Consider the following 18,133-nt stretch of genomic DNA (forward strand, 5'->3'; position numbering starts at 1 on the left):
GATGACATAGATCTCTTTGGAGGTGAAGTCTGTGTTCGGCTCCGTCGAAGATCAAGTCTCCGCGGATGTCGGCAGTGTAGTTCAAGTTTCCAAACCTGACCTGACGGCCAGGGGCGTAGCTATCGATCTGCTCCAGATGGCCAAGCGAGTTGGCCTGCAATACGAAGCCGCCGAATATGAAGATCTGTCCGGGGAGGAAAACCTCACCCTGGACCGCATCGTTGCAGATGATTGAAGGAGCCATCAAGCCTTATCGTGACGACACAGTGGAACTCTCAATGAAAGCACCAATGTCGGTGTCAAAACCGGCGGATCTCGGGTAAGGGGTCCCGAACTGTGCGTCTAAGGCTAATGGTAACAGGAGGCGGGGGACATGATGTTTACCCAGGTTCAGGCCCTCTCGATGGAGGTAATACCCTACTTCCTGCTTGATTGATCTTGATGATATGAGTATTAAAAGAGTTGATCTACCACGAGATCATAGAGGCTAAACCCTAGAAGCTAGCCTATGATTATGATTGTTCTTATCCTACGGACTGAACCCTCCGGTTTATATAGACACAGGAGGGGGCTAGGGTTACACAGAGTCGGTTACAGAGAAGGAGATCTACATATCCGAATTGCCAAGCTTGCCTTCCACGCAAAGGAGAGTCCCACCCGGACATGGGACGAAGTCTTCAATCTTGTATCTTCATAGTCCAACAGTCCGGCCAAAATATATAGTCCGGCTGTCCGAGGACCCCTTAATCCAGGACTCCCTCCCCCCCCCCCCCCCCCAACACACAGACACACCCCAAAAAACACACATACACATTTGTGATCCTTCTAAGGCAGGATGACCCAAGCTATTCTGGGTGCCTTGTGACACCTTGTACTCTAGCCTCTACAATAATGCCAATGTCATCTTCTTCCACCCCCTGGCTCACCACCGTTCCCCAATTCTCAATGGACGTGTGCAAGAATAACAGAAGTGGAGAAAATAAAAATGGTTAGATGCTCAAATCTAAATAAAGTATATGCTAATAAAATCAATTATGTTTGAGTCAAAATTATTAGACATGAGTGCAAAGGAAAAAACTCTCAAATCATCAAATCATGGCCCCCCGAATCGCCTCGACGACACTATTGTTCCCATCTGGTGCCGCCTTTCCCCACCTGCGAGTCATCCCGCTACCACCCGCGTTTCCCTTTCCCTGCAGTCAGATCATGTTGTTGCCATTGTCCTTGCCTGCTACTCCAATCGAGAAATGGCCGTGCTGCGAGACAAACGATGACAACCTCGACCTGCACCCCATAGATTGCGGATGGCAAACGCTTGTTCATAAGGCCATGTTGATTGTGTACTGGTTGCAATATTTTTTTCCTCCTCATTGTCAAGAAAGATCTAAAGATAAACCAACCCTCTCATCTTGCTATGTTAGAGCAAGAACAATGAGAAATGTATAGGACGAGGAATGTAGCAGCCCAGCGGTAGAATGGATTCTTTAAATTCATAAACAAAACATATTGGAAAACCCAATGCAAATTTTTACTATTATAATACAACTTTAATCTATTCATTGATTTTCTTTAGACTATGTTTGGATGTATGAATTGGAAGGCACAATACTGCATTGGGCCGAATACCAACTCTCCAAGGAAACTGAAATCGGTCTGAATACGAATTATGTGCTTTGGTTGTTCACTGAATTGCCCCATGGAATCTTATAATTAGGCTTCTATTTCAAATCCAGTTTGGATGACAAACTTCAGAATTGCATATATACATGAGTAGGCAGATTATGCCTTGCTCTGCATGTATCAGAACAAAATCTACATAATTTGCGACTATATTTACAGGTCCATATACCAGTCAAATGCATTCAAATGATTCTAGGAATGCACCACCACAGCAAAAATGTTCACGCAATGGATGCAACAATTATTTTCTAGGACAATAAAGCAGCAAGCACATCGGCAACCATCATTAGAAGCACTAGCAGCAGAAAATTCCTCCCGGAATAAAACTCACCACCCAATTCCCAGCGAGAGTTTCTCTTCTTCTCCACGACATAGGAAAATACATCACAGTAGCTATCAAGGATAGCAATACCATTCATCCATCTCTCTCTCTCTCCACGAGCGCTATTTATCGCATTCAGCAAGGCCGAAGGTTCGTCCCGCTGAAGCGATTCTACCAATCGGGTCGGCCCAGTAGCGCACAGTGAAACAGAAAAATAAGGAAGAAAATGAGGAGAGCAACTAGTTTGACGAGCACTTCTTCGGAAGCCTCAAAACGATCAGCATCACTTAGCGTGCTCTCAGCCGCCACCACGTGTCGCGCTTTGGACGCTCGCTTCGGGTTTTTTTTCACACGCGTTTTGGTTCATTTTTGGTTTTCATTTTCTGGTTTTCATTATTTGGTTTTGTTGTGTGAAAAATGAAAACTTTAGTATGTTTCATTTTTGTTTCTCATTTTCTGGTTTTGTTGTGTTTCTTTTGTTTTTGTTCTACATTTTTTTATATTCCGAAAATATTTTCTTACTAAATGATCGACATTTCTTGTATACACTTTCAACATTGTCCAAACGTTTATTTAACATTTTATAAATACTTGTTCAACTTTTTTAATACTTATTCAACATTTTTCAAAGTTCAACATTTTTCAGATAATCGTTCAATATTTGAAATACTTGGTCAACATTTTCCGAATACTTGTTCAATATTGATAATACGTATTCAACAATTTTCCAATAATTTTTTAATATTTTTAAATACTTTTTCAACATTTTTCAAAGTTCAGTATTTTTTAATACTTATTCAACATTTTCAAATACTTGTGCAGCATTTTTAATATACTTGTTCAACATTTTTTAATACATATTCAATATTTTTCAAATACTTGTTAAACATTTTTTAAACTTGTTCAACATTTTTGAATACCTATTCAACATATTTGAAATACTTGTTCAACATTGTTTAAATACATAATCAACTTTTTGCATACATATTTGAATTTTACTGTATAAATTTTGTGTATAGATGATAAAGAATTTTTTCAGTATGCATTCAACATTTTTTTTCAAATGCTTAGTGTATATTTTTTAAAATGTTTTTTTTACTTTGATTGACAGTTAGGTCATGTTCCCTCTGTCGGTTTATGCATCATGTTCTAAGTACATGGCAGGATGGCTAGCATCACAGCTCCTAGCGAAGCAACCAAGGCTCAAATCCTGGTACCTACCAGTTTTTCTTTTTCGGTCGAGTTCGAGGCAGGTGCTCGAAGAGGCGTGTCTTGGAGCCACAGATCCATTCCAAAGGAGTGAGCAGGGCCTGCCCTGGTGTATGGTCAGAGGGGCGACAGCCCATGGCCCAGGACGGAGGGGGCCCATGATGTAGTATAGATATACTCCCTCCGTTCTAAATTTAAGTCTTTGTAGAGATTCCACTGGGTGGACGACATACGGAGCAAAATGAATGAATCCACACTTAAAATAATCTATATACATCCGTATGCAGTTCATAGTGGAATCTCTACAAAGACTTATATTTAAGAACGGAGGGAGTATAATATAGCTGAGTCAGGTGTCGCGTGCTCCGTTCCTAAATTTAAGTCTTTGTAGAGATTCCACTGGGTGGACGACATACGGAGCAAAATGAATGAATCCACACTTAAAATACATCTATATACATCCGTATGCAGTTCATAGTGGAATCTCTACAAAGACTTATATTTAGAAACGGAGGGAGTATAATATAGCTGAGTGAGGTGTCGCGTGCATGGAGGACTGTGGTCGCCGTCATCGAGCTCGTGGACCCACGATGCGGTTCGAAGCCTATGGTTCGATGTGTGAATTGGAGGACACAACATTGCATTGGGCTGAATACCAATTCTCCAAGGAAACTGAAATCGGTCTGAATACCAATGATGTTGTTTGGTTGTTCACTAAATTGGCTCATTTAATCTTATAGTTAGGCTTCAATTCCAAATCCTGTTTGGATGCCAAACTTTGGAATTGCATATGTAAATGAGTATGGAGATTACTTTGCTCTTTGTGTATCGAAACAAAAGTTGCAGTCTCTGACTATATTTGCATGTTTATATTGCAGTCAAACATATTCGAATGATTCTAGAAATGCAGCACGCAACAAAAATGTTCACACAATGGCTGCAATAATTCTTTTCTAGGATAATATAGCAGCAAGCACACAAGCAACCATCATTAGAAGCATTAGCAGCCGAAAATTACTCTCTGAATAAAATTCATCGGCAAAAACATTCAGTGTTCTTACAGACTCGGTGGCATTCAGCGACAGCAAAATTCAGTAGCAGCAGAGCACCACCCAATTACTATATTCACGTGTCTATATAGCAATCAAACACATTCGAATGATTCGAGGAATGCACCACCACAACAAAAATGTTCATGCAATGGCTGCAACAATTCTTTTCTAGGACAATATAGCAGCAAGCACAGAAGCACTAGCAGCAGAAAATTCCTCTCTGAATAAAACTCACCAGCAACAACATTCAGCGTTCTTACCTAGCATTGTGTCGATTGGGCCTTCGAGTTCGAGGTATGTGCTCGAAGGGGTGCGTCGAGGACCTGTTCATGGCTGGTGACATTACTGCAGATCTCGGAGCCGCAGATCCATTCCAGAGTGAGGTGTCGCGTGCATGGAGGACTGTGGTCACAGTCATCGAACCCCGTGGACCCATAATGCACTTCGAAGCCTATGGTTGCCTCATGCGTGGGGTAGCTCCTGGCCGACCGCCGGTGTCGAGCTCCTGGGCGCCGCTGCTCTTTTTCTTTTTGGCGAGGGGCGCCGCCGCTCTTCTCCTCTCCCCTTGATGTAGTGAAGCGATTTCAGACAATGCGGAGGTGTGCGGGAATTGAGTCAAGTTTTTCCCATCATTTTTTTTCATCTAAAAAAAAGTGGTTGTATTGGGGACTGGCGAGTACCAATTGACAAATCCAAAGCCGGAATACATTTAGCCAAACGCAATTAATGTTTATTTTCATTCCATTTGCAACCCCGGCGGATATGTATAGACTATGGGAATATAGCCGTTGCTGAATAGAGATGTTAAAGATTAGTCGTTGAGATATAAACGTTGGAGAACGAAGTGCTAAGAATATAGCCGTTGTTGAATAGAGACGTTGGAGATTAGTCGGTGAGATATAAACGTTGCAGAATAGAGTGCCAAGAATATAGCCGTTGTTGAATAGAGACGTTGGAGATTAGTCGGTGAGATATAAACGTTGGAGAATAGAGTGCTAAGTATATAGTCGTTGTTGAATAGAGACGTTGGAGATTAGTCGGTGAGATATAAACGTTGGAGAATAGAGTGGTAAGAATATAGCCGTTGTTGAATAGAGACGTTGGAGATTAGTCGGTGAGATATAAACGTTGGAGAATAGAGTGCTGAGATATGAACATTTGAAAAAAAAAAGATGTTAGACAATAACGGCTAGAAAATAGACGTTGCAATATAGACATTACAAAATAGATTTGTCGTGCATTAAGTGGGGATTTAATGGCTCCATTCCGCTGCCACTATATATAGATGTTCACATAGTCGAAGGAAGTATGAACGTGTCCAGATCAAAAATAAGAAGCTTGAGAACATCCCAAATCATCAAATCCTTGTTGTCCTGCCTTACCGTGCTACCACTCTCTGCTACCCTCATCTCTCCGCCCTTTCGCACCTCCCGAATTGCCTAGTCGCCATTTCACCTTCTTCACTGCTCTCGGTTAGTTTTTGCACTCACAAACCATCATGGCCACGCCCCAGAACACACCGATGTTGACAGCATCAGTCTGCGTCCCAGAGACTGTGCATGGTACACACTCCTTCAAAATCGACAGGTACGACCTTCATCGGGGTTTCGGTGTCGGCAACTGCATCCAGTCCGCTAACTTCACTGTTGGCGGCCATGAATGGTGCATCCGCTTCTACCCCGACGGCTACAACGAGGATAACAAAGACTACGTGTCAGTTTTTCTCCAGCTCAAGACCAAGAACATTGAGGTGAGGGCGATATACAATCTGGTGTTGGTCAATCAAGCAATACAGCCGCCGGTGTTGCCTTCCAACTTCGCAAACTTCAGCGACGGACCTCCTGTGGTGTTTGACACTCGCAATGACAAACTCGAGGCATGGGGTTTTGTTGCATTCAAGAAGAAGAGCGAGATCGAAGGCTCATCATACATTTTGGACAACTCAATCATCGTCGCATGTAACCTTACTATTATCACATTAAAGGATGCCAAGGAGGTGGAAGCTGGGTTGGTCGGTGACATCCAAGTGCCGCCATCCGAATTGGTTGCTAACCTTAGTAAATTGTTGGGATCTACAAAGGGAGCTGACATGTGTTTCAAGGTCCAAAATGAGGTATTCCATGCTCACGAGATCATCCTCGCGATGCGGTCGCCGGTCTTCTGGGCAGAGTTCTACGGGCCGAAGAGGATCGAGCATAGGCACGTCAAAAACTTTGAAGATATGCAGCCCGGTGTCTTTAGAGAACTGCTCCACTTCATCTACACCGACTCGTTGCCTCCGATGAAGGACCTCAATGCTGATGGGTACGAACAAATGCTCGGGCATTTACTTGTGGTTGCAGATAGATATGACATGAAAAGGATGAAGTCAATGTGCGAGAGAAAATTTTGCCAGAGGTTTGATCAAGAGACTGTGGTGACAACATTAGTTCTGGCCGTCCAGTACAATTGCAGCATCCTCAAAGATGCTTGCATTAAATTTATCAACTCCTTGAGTACTGTGGATGGTGTGGTTGCAAGTAAAGGGTATCAACAACTAAAAAGAGAATGCCCTACTATCTTTGCCGATATGTGGGAGAAGGCAGCCAAGGCTCGAAAATTTTAGATGTTCACTCTAGATAAATTCTCCGAGTAGTTACTTCACTTGATGCCATAGCAACCTGAGATCATTATTTTGTCTATTTGTTTTGGAAAATTGTAAGTTCTACATATGCTATACCAACAGTATCCAATTAGATGCTTTTGTCTATTGATGAGCATCACATTTACCATTCCAAAGTAGTGCTCATTTCATTTTTCAAAGTAGTGAGCCATTGGCTACCAAGACCACATCTATTGTGGATTGTAGTGCATAGTTAGAAAACAGAAACTGCAAGAAATTAATTGATTGATCTAAAAATTGTATATTATAAAGTAAAATACACCACAATTTCTAAAACAATTCGAGGGGTGTCACGTAAGTGCTAATATAATGAAAATTCAAATTTGGGTCCTAAAAGTTTGCCCACCCACCCCCCCCCCCCCCCCCCCCCGCACAAAAAAGGTCGTATGTTTCTGATTTTTTTACCCTACAAACCTACGCAGGTGTTGTCTAGCCATCAATCTGGTCAACCCTTCCATCCCATTCCCCTTATTCTCTCGCATGATCCAATCATTGCCATCCCGCATCTGTGTTGCCACTAATTGTGTTGTGCCATGACCAGCTTCATCTCACTCTTCTACTTGGTTCGCAGCTGCTACTGTCAGCTCCACCGCGTGTGGTAGTGAACCACGGTGCAGAAGGGGTCGGGGCCTCTCTACTGATGGTCCGCCTACCGATGTGAGGATGCTGGGCGCTGGCACCGGGCCAGATGAAGATGTGTCCTACCACCGCGGCCTTGCCGTGACAAGTATATTTGTTTTGACTATCAAAAATTACTTTTTTATGACAATGGCAACTCTATTTATTTGACAATGGCAAATTTCTTTTTTGCATGGTGTATTGTTTTCGTTATCTCACCATGGCAAATTTACATTTTAGACCATCGCCCATTTTATTTTTGGACCAAGGCCAACGTTTTTTTAGCTTTTGCCATGTCACACAATATAGTTTTGACCATATTAGTAATAAAATTCTTGACATGCACAAAAACATTTTATATAAGGCAAAGTTGTTAAAACATTTTCCATGGCAAATTCACTTTATGGCCCTTGGCAAATTTATTCTTTTAGACAATGTCAAACTTCCTTTGAGATCATGGAAAATTTATTGTTTGGACCATGGCAAAATCATTGCTTGGACCATGGCAAATTTGTTTTGTTTTGGACGATGGAAAATTTCTTTCTAAACACCAAGCAAACTTTTATCTTATACAATATCATATATTTTTATTTGGATTTTTTATAACATTGCAAATGTGTTTATCAAAGCATGTTGAAAGGGCATGTAGCCCTTAAGTGTGGTTTTGGTGATTAATGACAATCCCTACGGATAATGTTTTCATTGAAATATATTTGAAGGGAATGTGCATAGATGGTGCATCAAGGATATTTGATGGAATCAAGGATAAAGTCCATATATATGAAAATATGTTTGCTCTAAGTATTCGTACTAATTGACAAATTCCTATGGAGCATCAAGTGCATTGAATCCTATATGAAGAAATGTCCCATAGTGATGCATGAAGCTTGTTGGATTTATGTGGGAAGTATGCCATAAAAATATTCGAGGAAGTCCCCATGGTATCCCTCTTTGGATACCCCATGCGCACGGGCCTCCTGACCCCCGTGTGCATGGGGTCAAGTGTCAACTCTCTAGATACCCCGTGCGCACGGGGTCCCTGACCCCCGTGCACACGAGACCTAGGTTTTGGCACTCGAGGCCCCATATCCAGTGAGGTTTCAAGTTGGTCTTTGGGGATTTATGTTGAAGCCATCAAGATTGATTTTAGTGTCTAACCAAATATATTCAAGGTGGAGTTCGTTAGAGGATCTCAAAGATAGACATATGTGGGCTTTTAAGGATCAAGAGCTTGAGAGTACAATCAAATAGAACAATTCAAGTTATGGTTTCAAGACAAGATCATGGTAAGCTCATGTGTTGGGTTTTCGGTTGATCAAGTCTTGAAGCAAGCAACTAGAGTGAATAATTCATTGTGCCTCTCAAGAGATTATGATGGAGTTTTTAGAGAGCAAATGTTGACCAATATGATATTCATAGTGAAACTTGATATGGTCATGAAAGAACCTTTGGTGATATCTTTCTTGAAGCAATGAAGGGAAATGAAGAGTTCATTGTGGCTTTCAAGAAACCAAGGTGGGACATGAAGTAAAGATGTTGGTTGACCAAGATGAAGCTCAAAGATTATCTAGATGGTCAACTCTCAAAGCGCAATCTTTGTACCACGTCGGATCAAGTGATCTAGTGGTATGGTAAGTAACTGTCAATTATGCTTTGCTAGCTAACCCATGCTATGTGCTTTCTATGTCTATGTGGGTTAGCTGTTTCTCATGGGCTTGCATCAAAAGATAGATTTCAAGTAGCCTATGTGTGGATGACATCAAGTGGTGATGGTTATCGGGTTCGAGGAGTCCAAGTGCAAGATGAGAAGCCGAAGGTTATATGCTTTGAAGTTTGCGATACACATCATGATAATGTGCATGTGAAGATGGGCTTAAGTTAAGGCGTCCCTCATTGCAATATGAAGAAGCATTTCGAGTATGTTCACCAAGTGATTGTGGACAAGAAAAAGATCCAACTTGAGGCAAGCATCAAAGTCATCACCAAGCTCAAGTTGAATGTGCAAGGCAATGTATACCTTAGCTAGGTGTTCCTAGTTTTTCTGGTCTCATGGTGCTTGGATGGAGAGTGGATTATAGGTTTGATAGTCGTACTATCAAGAGGGACTTTCAGGCGAGTAGCTTGATCACGTCGCATGTAGAGAGCTCAAACCTTTGCATTACTTTAATCAATATTTATTGTTGATCTTGGGTGGTTCTCTATGTGAGGACCTTGGGCTTTTCTCTAGCTTCAAAACGAGCCTAAGATCATCGAATTTGGAGTCTGTATGCCTAAGTTACACTGTTTTAGTAAGCTGTTGCAGGCTGTTCTGGGTACCCCGTGGACATGGAGTTTTTGACCCCCGTGGGCATGGGGCCCCGTGGGCACGGGGTCTAAACCCCCGTGGGCACGAGGTGTCCAGGAACTGCCCGTTGAGCCCCAACGACTAGTTTTGGGTTTTGGCTATTTAAGGGCTCCTCCCTCCCACCGATTGGGGTGTTCTTCATACACATTCTAAACATCATTTTGAGCCTATTACCACCTCTCCCAAACCCCTATCTCCCCTCTAAGTGAAGGGGAATTTTTGGATGGATCTTGGAGTCATTTGTTGATTTCCTTCATTGTATCCCCTCTCTTCAATCTCCTACTTTCTTGAGTTACATCTTGTGAGATTGAGAGAGTGTGTTGAGCATTTGTTGCTTGACCTTGCATTGTATTTGTTGCATTGGTTTGAGCTCCCCGCGTCGATTTGTTCGCGTGTGAGCCCGTGAGTTTATTACTCTTGGAGGCTTCCGCCTCCTAGACGGTTTGGTGATATATTGAGAAGTTTGTGGCGAGGCCTAGGTGGCCAAGGTTCGTCCGGAAGCTTCCTTTTATTGTGTGCTCCAAGGAAGGGTGTGAAGTGGCCTAAGTGGTCAAGTTCTTCCGGAAGCTTTCATGTTTGTGGTGTGCTCCGGAGAAGTTTGTAAAGGTGTGGTGGTCGCCTTCAAGACCAACCCCGAGTGAATCGAGGCTCACCCGTTGGGGGTGACTCGAAAGGAAGAATACGGTGAGTCACTTGGTGACGCCCCCGAGCTTTGGCTTCGGCACTGCTCCAATGGAGATTAGCACTCTCACGCGTGTGAACTTTGGGATAAATCCGCGTCCCCGACTCACTTGTGGTTATCTCGTACCCACACCCTTTACTTTCCGCAATTCATACTTGCTCTTATTGATACATCTTGTGCTAGTTGGATTGCTTAGTTGTTCCTACATTTTTCATATATTGTGATATAGTTTGTGCTTGCTAGTTTCCTTAAGTGTCTATCTTGTTTAGCATAGGTTTATTGGTGCACTTAGTTGAGCCAAGCATATTTAGGATTTGTGCTTGAAAAGTATCCATTAGTTTAATTCCGCATTAGGATATACCTTAATCCGTAAAAGTTTTAAAAAGCCTATTCACCCCCCTCTAGTCATCATCTAGATCATTTCAATTGGTATCAGAGCTTTGGTCTCTCCTTTGTAGGCTTCACCTCCTAGAGAGTAAAGATGTCGAGTGATGACACCTTTTGTTTTAGTGGCACAAACTATCACTTGTGGAAAATTCGCATGCTTTGTCATTTTCGGACCACGGGTCCAAATTTTGTGTGAATTGTTCTTGTAAGGGCTCCTCCGTGGAAGGATGACATTTTTCCAACTAATGAGGAAAATGATGATATGCTTTGTGGGTTTGGTGTTAAGAATGCCATAATTCGGTCTATATCCCTTGACACTACTAGGGAAATGCTTATACACAGGAGCTCACCAGTAATGCTTGTTCAAGGAAAGCGTTGTTGCTATATAGCAATAGCGCTTGGGCAGCATGGGCGCTGCTACTATGATCATAGCAGCAGCGCTGAGCCTATAAACGCGCTACTACTACAATTGACAAACCGTTCCAGGTATGCTAGGGATAGTGGTAGCGCTCACTTTTTGCAAGCGCTACTACTATGAATCTTAGCAATAGCGCTTTTTCCCGGACCAGCGCTACTGATAAATTCAGTCCCCCCCTCCTAGACCAAAGTTTAGTCCCACCTCACTTCGTGAACAGAATTTTTACCACCTTAAATATGGTGCTTCTCAAATAATCACAACCACTTGGTCTTCATTGAAATCTATGTGTAGGATCTATGGCAATATGAATCCTCGCATGTACCTATACAGGCGAGGATTCATACTGACAATTTAGATTCTACACAAAAAGATCAATGATGATCAATGCATTTTTAAATTTAGGAGTCTTCGCCGGTTCTTAAATCGGGGAAGGTTCCTATTGACAATTTAGATTTTACACAAAAAGATCATTGATGGCCAATGTACTTTTAATTTTTTTTTTGCATTCTTAGCCTTATCATTAGCGCCTTTCTTTAGAAAGCACTACTGCTAAAATTTGTAGCAGTAGCGCTTTTCTTCAGAAAGCGCTACTGCTACAGATGTTAGCAATAGCGCTTTTTACAGACAAGCGCTACTAGTAAGGGCCCTTATCCAAATTAATTAATCGGCCCGCGCGCATCCTCTCACTCTCCCCCTCACACTCTCGACCGTCGCCTCTCTGTCGCCTCCGTCGCCCTCGTCGTCCTCCTCCTCCACCCCAAGGTCGATCCCTCCCTCCTCCTCCTCCTCCCCCTCCTCCTCCTCCCTCCTCCTCCTTCCTCTCCGGCGCCGGTGGCCTCCTATTCCTCCTCCCTCTCCGCCGGTGGCCCCCTCCTCCTCCTCCCTCTCCGGTGGTCCCCTCTTCCTCCTCCTCCTCCCTCCTCCTCCCTCCTCTCTCCTCCTCCCCTCCTGCTCTCTCCACCTCCTCCTTCCCCTCCTCCTGGCCTCCTTCGATCACACACTCCTCGTCCCTCTTTCTGTAAATAGGTTTTAGTTTTTGTTAAATGTAGGTTTTTGTTTTTAGTAAATTTGAATAGAATAAAATATGAAATTGAAAAAATAAGTAAATGTAGGTCTTTTAAATAGAATAGGAATTTTTTAGAAAATTTGAATAGAATAGGAAATTATAAGTAAATTTGAATAGAATAATTAAATGTAGCTTATGGAGTTTCACTAAGTCCTAAGATGACGATAATAATGTTTTTGTTTATATATTGTTTTTGCAGAAATCAAGGAGCCCCTGCATCATCCCCGCCGTCGTCCCCGTCACCGACCCCCTCCGACCTCGATCGAGGTGAGACCAGCCACCCCATGTTAATTTAATTTAGGTGTTTTAGGTGTTTAATCTTAGAATACTTTAGTATGAACCCTAGTTATGATCGAATCATGTTCAAAATGTAGGTTTAATTAGGTGTACTTAATAGAATTTAGGTGTAGATAATTTGAATACTAATTTATTTTACGATTTGGTTTTGCTTATTGAAAATGCTTAAATTGGAAAACTACTCCATCAAGTTTGAATTCTCATGTGATGTAGATATAAACATGTATATCGTGTGTTGCTCAAATAGGATATGTGCTTGCCCAAGTGGTCGGTTATGTTTGCAGGTTACACCTCCGAGTGGCCTATGTTTTGCCGGAGTGTTGATTAATTTCTATTCTGGTAAATTTCAGGCGCTCGATATGTCCTTTTTTAGCAAAGGTCATGCCGGATTTTTCCGTGAAGTCTGGCATGACTTGTGCTAGAATATGTAGGAAATATCGAGTGGCCTGGATTTTCTAGAAAAATAATTAAACGATATTTCGGGCTGACTTTAAGTCAGTCGAGGCTCCACCATATATGAGAGGACGAAGAATCCCGACTGTTGTCGTGGTGGTCATTTCTCCTTCTTCTCCTTGTGCTAGACCTTTGTTATGCACTAGGGGAAGGAGGAGTAACGACTATCACCGATGGTCGCAAATATCAGAGAGGAATCAGTGAGGGAGAGTGTCCACCATATATGAGAGGACGAAGAATCCCGACTGTTGCCGTGGGGGTAGCTTCTCCTTTGTTCTCGTGTGCTAGACAATTTGGTGTAATGCACTCAAGAACGAAAGGAGGAGCTACCATCACCGACGGCCGAATATATACACCATGTGAGCTGAGAGTTTTCAAGAAAAGATTCGACAGACTGATAGTCAACCCATGATGAATAATAATGATCTAATTTAGTTTTTGTAGTACATATATTTAATTGTACAAGTTTAATATTTGAATTATGAACATAGGAAATGTCGTCGGACGAAGGTCCCGGGGAGTGCTCCTGGTGCGGCGACAATCAGGGTTTCTGCGATAGGCCTCACTTGGTAGAAGGTCGGCGCTTCAGCATTAAGCTCGAGGAGGCCTTCGATTGTGAAATGGTAAACTATGACGCAAAGTGTTTTTTTCGTAATTAAGCTCGACTTCTACTACTTCAACGTGTAATTTTCATCTTTTACAATTCGACTAGCTTATCCCATGACATTCAAGACGCTATGTCTTGGAGAGGATGGGTTTTGAAGATCATGAGAGGAATGAAACAAAGAAAATTAACCTAAGGACCCATCATGGTATGGATTTTGAGGTAAATCTATACAATTCTGAGAGCGTATCCAATTTTGGTTGCCCGGGTTGGGAAGCACTTTGCAAGATGTATGAATTTCAAGAGGGTATGTTTTTCACCATGGATCTTGGTGATCCCGACATTGAGGTAGACAATTTGGACATTTGGGTCCTTGCTGATACACTTCCAATTCTACGGCTATGTGAGTTTCTCAAACATAGTTATTAAGTAATTTATATTGTTTATTTCAAAATAGTTGATAGCTTATTTCCATTGATAGCTTATTTTCATTCTTCAAAGAATGTGCGGAAGATGGTAGACATAACCTACTACACCGATGGCTCTGAGTTAACTTATCAGGAGAAAAATCATCTGGTCGTATTTTGTACTGACCTTGAGAATTACAATGCCTATTATCAAACTCCTCCACATTATGGTCAATACATGCCACTAGTGCACGTGTTGGACCATGATAACTTCCATGGAGATACCCTGGTAAGTTTTTTACTATTACGACATCCGTGCATCTTTTGCATACTTCTAAAACTGAACTACATTGCTAACTACGAAGTTATTACTATGTTTTTCAACAGAAAATCCCGATGGATGGTGTGCCTCATTTGATGTATCAGAATGGTCGCCTTGATGTTTTGAACATACAACCAAGTCATCCTACGAGTCTCACCTGTCCATATCGGATTTCTAAAACCGGTGAACACATGGTAATCAAAGAATGGAAAAAAATATATGGACAATCGTAAGGAGGTTCTTGGAAGCAAGATTGTGCGAAAGGCAATAATTAGAGACAGGATAATCTCCATTCTCCATAATGGAGAGTCAGGGGCTATCTTGTTTTATGTTATACCTAGGAGAAGGTAGTAGGTCCTAGCTAATACTCATGATCATGTGCTAAAAACAACTAAGTAGGATTGGTTAGATGACTATGATGATGGTATCGAGTAGAAGTTGTATGATCAATGATGATGAGTATGATTTGTTATTATGATACAAATGATGAGTTATTTATTATTATGATATATATATATATATATATGTGTGTGTGTGTGTGTATATATATATATATATATATATATATATATATATATAACAGTGGGTGAAATGAACGTGGAGTAGATTCGAGTGGAGGCAACGCGTGGTGCATATCGAAAGTACTACTAATCCAAACTAGTAGTTTGGATTAGTAGTACTTTCGATATGCAGCACATGTTGCCTCCACTTGAATCTACTCCACGTTCATTTCACCCACTGTTATATATAATAACTAAGCATGGTCATAAAATCATATGATAAAAGTACTGGATATAAAACCACAATGAAAATAAGCTGTATTTTTAAAAATACAGGAAAAGTTAGCAGCAACGCTTTTCATAAGAAGCGCTATTGCTACTTAGTACTATCAGTAGCGCTTACTATAGGAAAGCGCCACTGCTAATTAGGTATAGCAGTAGCGCGTCTATCCAGCGCTACTGCTACTAGTTAGCTGTAGCGCCTTAGTGGTAGCGCTTGCACAAGCGCTACTACTAGCTTAAAAACAAGCGCTACTACTAGGGTTTTCCCTAGTAGTGCGAAGTGTTTGAGTTAATTATGACTTGTGTGACGGCTCATGAGATGTGGACCAAACTTTAAGAAATATATGGTGGGTCCAATCTTGTTGATATTCATCATATTGCGGAGGAGTCAATTAAGGAGGTCTCCACATCTTCAAATCATGAAGATCTCCATGTTGCTTCTTCCTCTGTGTACTTGGACATTTCAAGTTCTTCCGCCTCACCATCATGTGGCATGTCCCATGGTAATGACATGGTGAGTGGAAATATCATTTGTGATGATGATGATGATGTGCTCAACATTGAAGATCTTTCATGCATAAAATGCTAATGTTGTAGCTTCTTTGGACTTGAACACATCTAGGAGAAATGACATACATTCTTGTGTTGATAGTCCACGCATGTCATATAGAGATTCCTGGAATACATTGTATGATGATATGCTTGATACTCCTTGTTGTCATGATCTCTATGCTTCTATTTCCTCTAGTTGTTATTTGACTAACCATGTAGAGGAAACAAGAGAAATTAGTGCACACAACACTAATGGAGAAATTGCTGAAGAGCAAAGAAGGAAATCACCATGTTGGAGAGGAAATGCTATGAGCGTCAAGAGGATGGAAATGAATCTCCTACTCTTGTTTATGAAGAATCTTCCTCTGCAAAAGAATCATCATCAACCTCCAATGTTTATATGTGCCTCATGGCAAGAGGTAACACCGAGGTATCATTTACTCTTAGTAATGATATTGATGAGGGTGATGATGAATGTGATAGGGACATGAGTCAAGAAATATTTGAAATTGGTATTTCTCTTCGTGGGGTAAATAACAACACTTATTTGATGTTTAAAGATCTTATTACTCACTTTAATAAGTGTAATGATTTACTTCACAAAGAGCAAGAACAAAATGAAAAACTTGATTGTAACCTTCTTGATGCTCTAGAAACTCATAGAGATTTAGAATCTTCCAAAGAAGAGATTAAAGTTTCTCATGATCAACTTAAAGAGGATTTTGAGCACCTTGACATTGGCTACAAGAATGTCAAAGCAGACCTCATCAAACTCTCTAAGTCTTATGAGAAACTTCAAGCTACTTATGTGAAGTCTCTAGTTTCCTCTAGCTCCTCCCATATTATCAATGATGCTTGTGCTACTAACTCTACTTCTTATGAAGCATCTATCTTGAAGGAGAATGTTGAGCTAAGGGCTCAACTTGCTTTGCTAACTAGCAATTACGGGAAATTAGAAGAAAGTCATGAAAAGCTCCCAGGCTCTCATGATGACCTTCTAGCCTCCCATGAAAGGCCAAAGTTAGCTCATGAGGCTATTGTGACTAAGGTAACATCTTGTGAGCCTCATGTGGACATCAGCACTATCTATACTCAAAATGCTTTATTGACATGTGCTAGTCCTAGTAATTCATCTAGACATCTTCTACTTCTTCTAGTACTTTTGTTGATACTAACCTTGTAGAGGAAAACAAAGAGCTCAAGTCCCAAGTCACTAATTTAAAAAAAAGACTTGGAAATATGTCATGAAAGAAATCCCTCTCTCAACGCTATCTTGAGTGTTCAAAAATCCCCTCATGACAAGGGCGGACTTGGTCTCATCCCCAAAAACAAGAAGTCCAAAAATAATAAGAAGGGACAAGATCAAGTTAAGAACCCGGCCAACATTACATGCTTCAAGTGCAAGAATGTTGGACACCATGTGAGATCTTGTCCATTGAAGAAGAAGGCTTCAAATGTGAAGCATCAAGGGAAGTGTCCTCCTTGGGGCGGTGAGTTTAGGGTTTCTCGTCGTATGGCAAGATTAGGTGTCCTATGTTTCAGATCTATTCAATGTTGAGGACTGCGGCCCCAGGGCGCTAGTCACTGAGGCGGGCACGTGCACGAAGACTTTCCTGTTGTTATCGACAAAGTCAAGCCGGATCCAGTAGAGGAGCGGCGACAACGGCTCGTTCTGGCGACTGTAGAGGTCTTTTAACGGTCTTGGAATCTCAAATATCTTTTATTATTTTCCAGGTGCTTTATACTTTTGGTGAATTTATTAATAGATCTCACTCATTCTCGTAAAAAAAATCGCTCTGCGCACCACACGCCACAAGGAAGGCCACCACTACCACCGCACCTCCTGCTCCAAGCTTCAAGTCCAAGCACACCCGGGCTGGCTGCTGTTTTGCCTCCTACGCTTTGATCCTCGAGTCTCCTAACCCACTGACACCACGGTCCCACCTTGTTGTCACCGGTCATCCCCTCGCCTGCACAGTCTCCGGTCGGCGCCCATCCACGTCGTCGTCGGACCGGGTCGGCGTCAAAGCCAGCACACCCCACACGCTGCGCCGTCCTGCCACTGACACCCGGGCCACCCTCAAGAACCGCACCGGTAAGCGGCGTCGGTCGTCTAGACACCAGAGTCACGCGGGGGACGGGGAGGACGTGGCGGCCCGCGCGGCGCGTCCCGTAGCGTAGCTGCCGCAGGAGAGAGGAGTGGAGTGGGGTGGGGCCGACGGCCATTCCGCGGTTTTAATTATTCCGGCCATTTAAAAGGGACGCCACGCCGTGGC

General features: G+C 42.1%; 1 protein-coding gene across 1 annotated transcript; it reads left to right on the forward strand.

The window, feature by feature from the left end:
• Positions 1-5,761: 5,761 nt before the first annotated feature.
• LOC123158512 (BTB/POZ and MATH domain-containing protein 2-like) lies at positions 5,762-6,868 on the forward strand. Its single transcript, XM_044576468.1, has one exon. The coding sequence runs from the start codon at positions 5,762-5,764 to the stop codon at positions 6,866-6,868; it is 1,107 nt and encodes a 368-aa protein (XP_044432403.1).
• Positions 6,869-18,133: the final 11,265 nt, after the last annotated feature.

The sequence above is a fragment of the Triticum aestivum genome, chromosome 7B (assembly GCF_018294505.1).
Source record: "Triticum aestivum cultivar Chinese Spring chromosome 7B, IWGSC CS RefSeq v2.1, whole genome shotgun sequence".
NCBI classification, from domain to species: domain Eukaryota; kingdom Viridiplantae; phylum Streptophyta; class Magnoliopsida; order Poales; family Poaceae; genus Triticum; species Triticum aestivum.

Coding starts and splice junctions, on each gene's coding strand:
- LOC123158512 (XM_044576468.1), top strand. CDS start 5,762: ATGGCCACGCCCCAGAACACACCGATGTTGACAGCATCAGTCTGCGTC.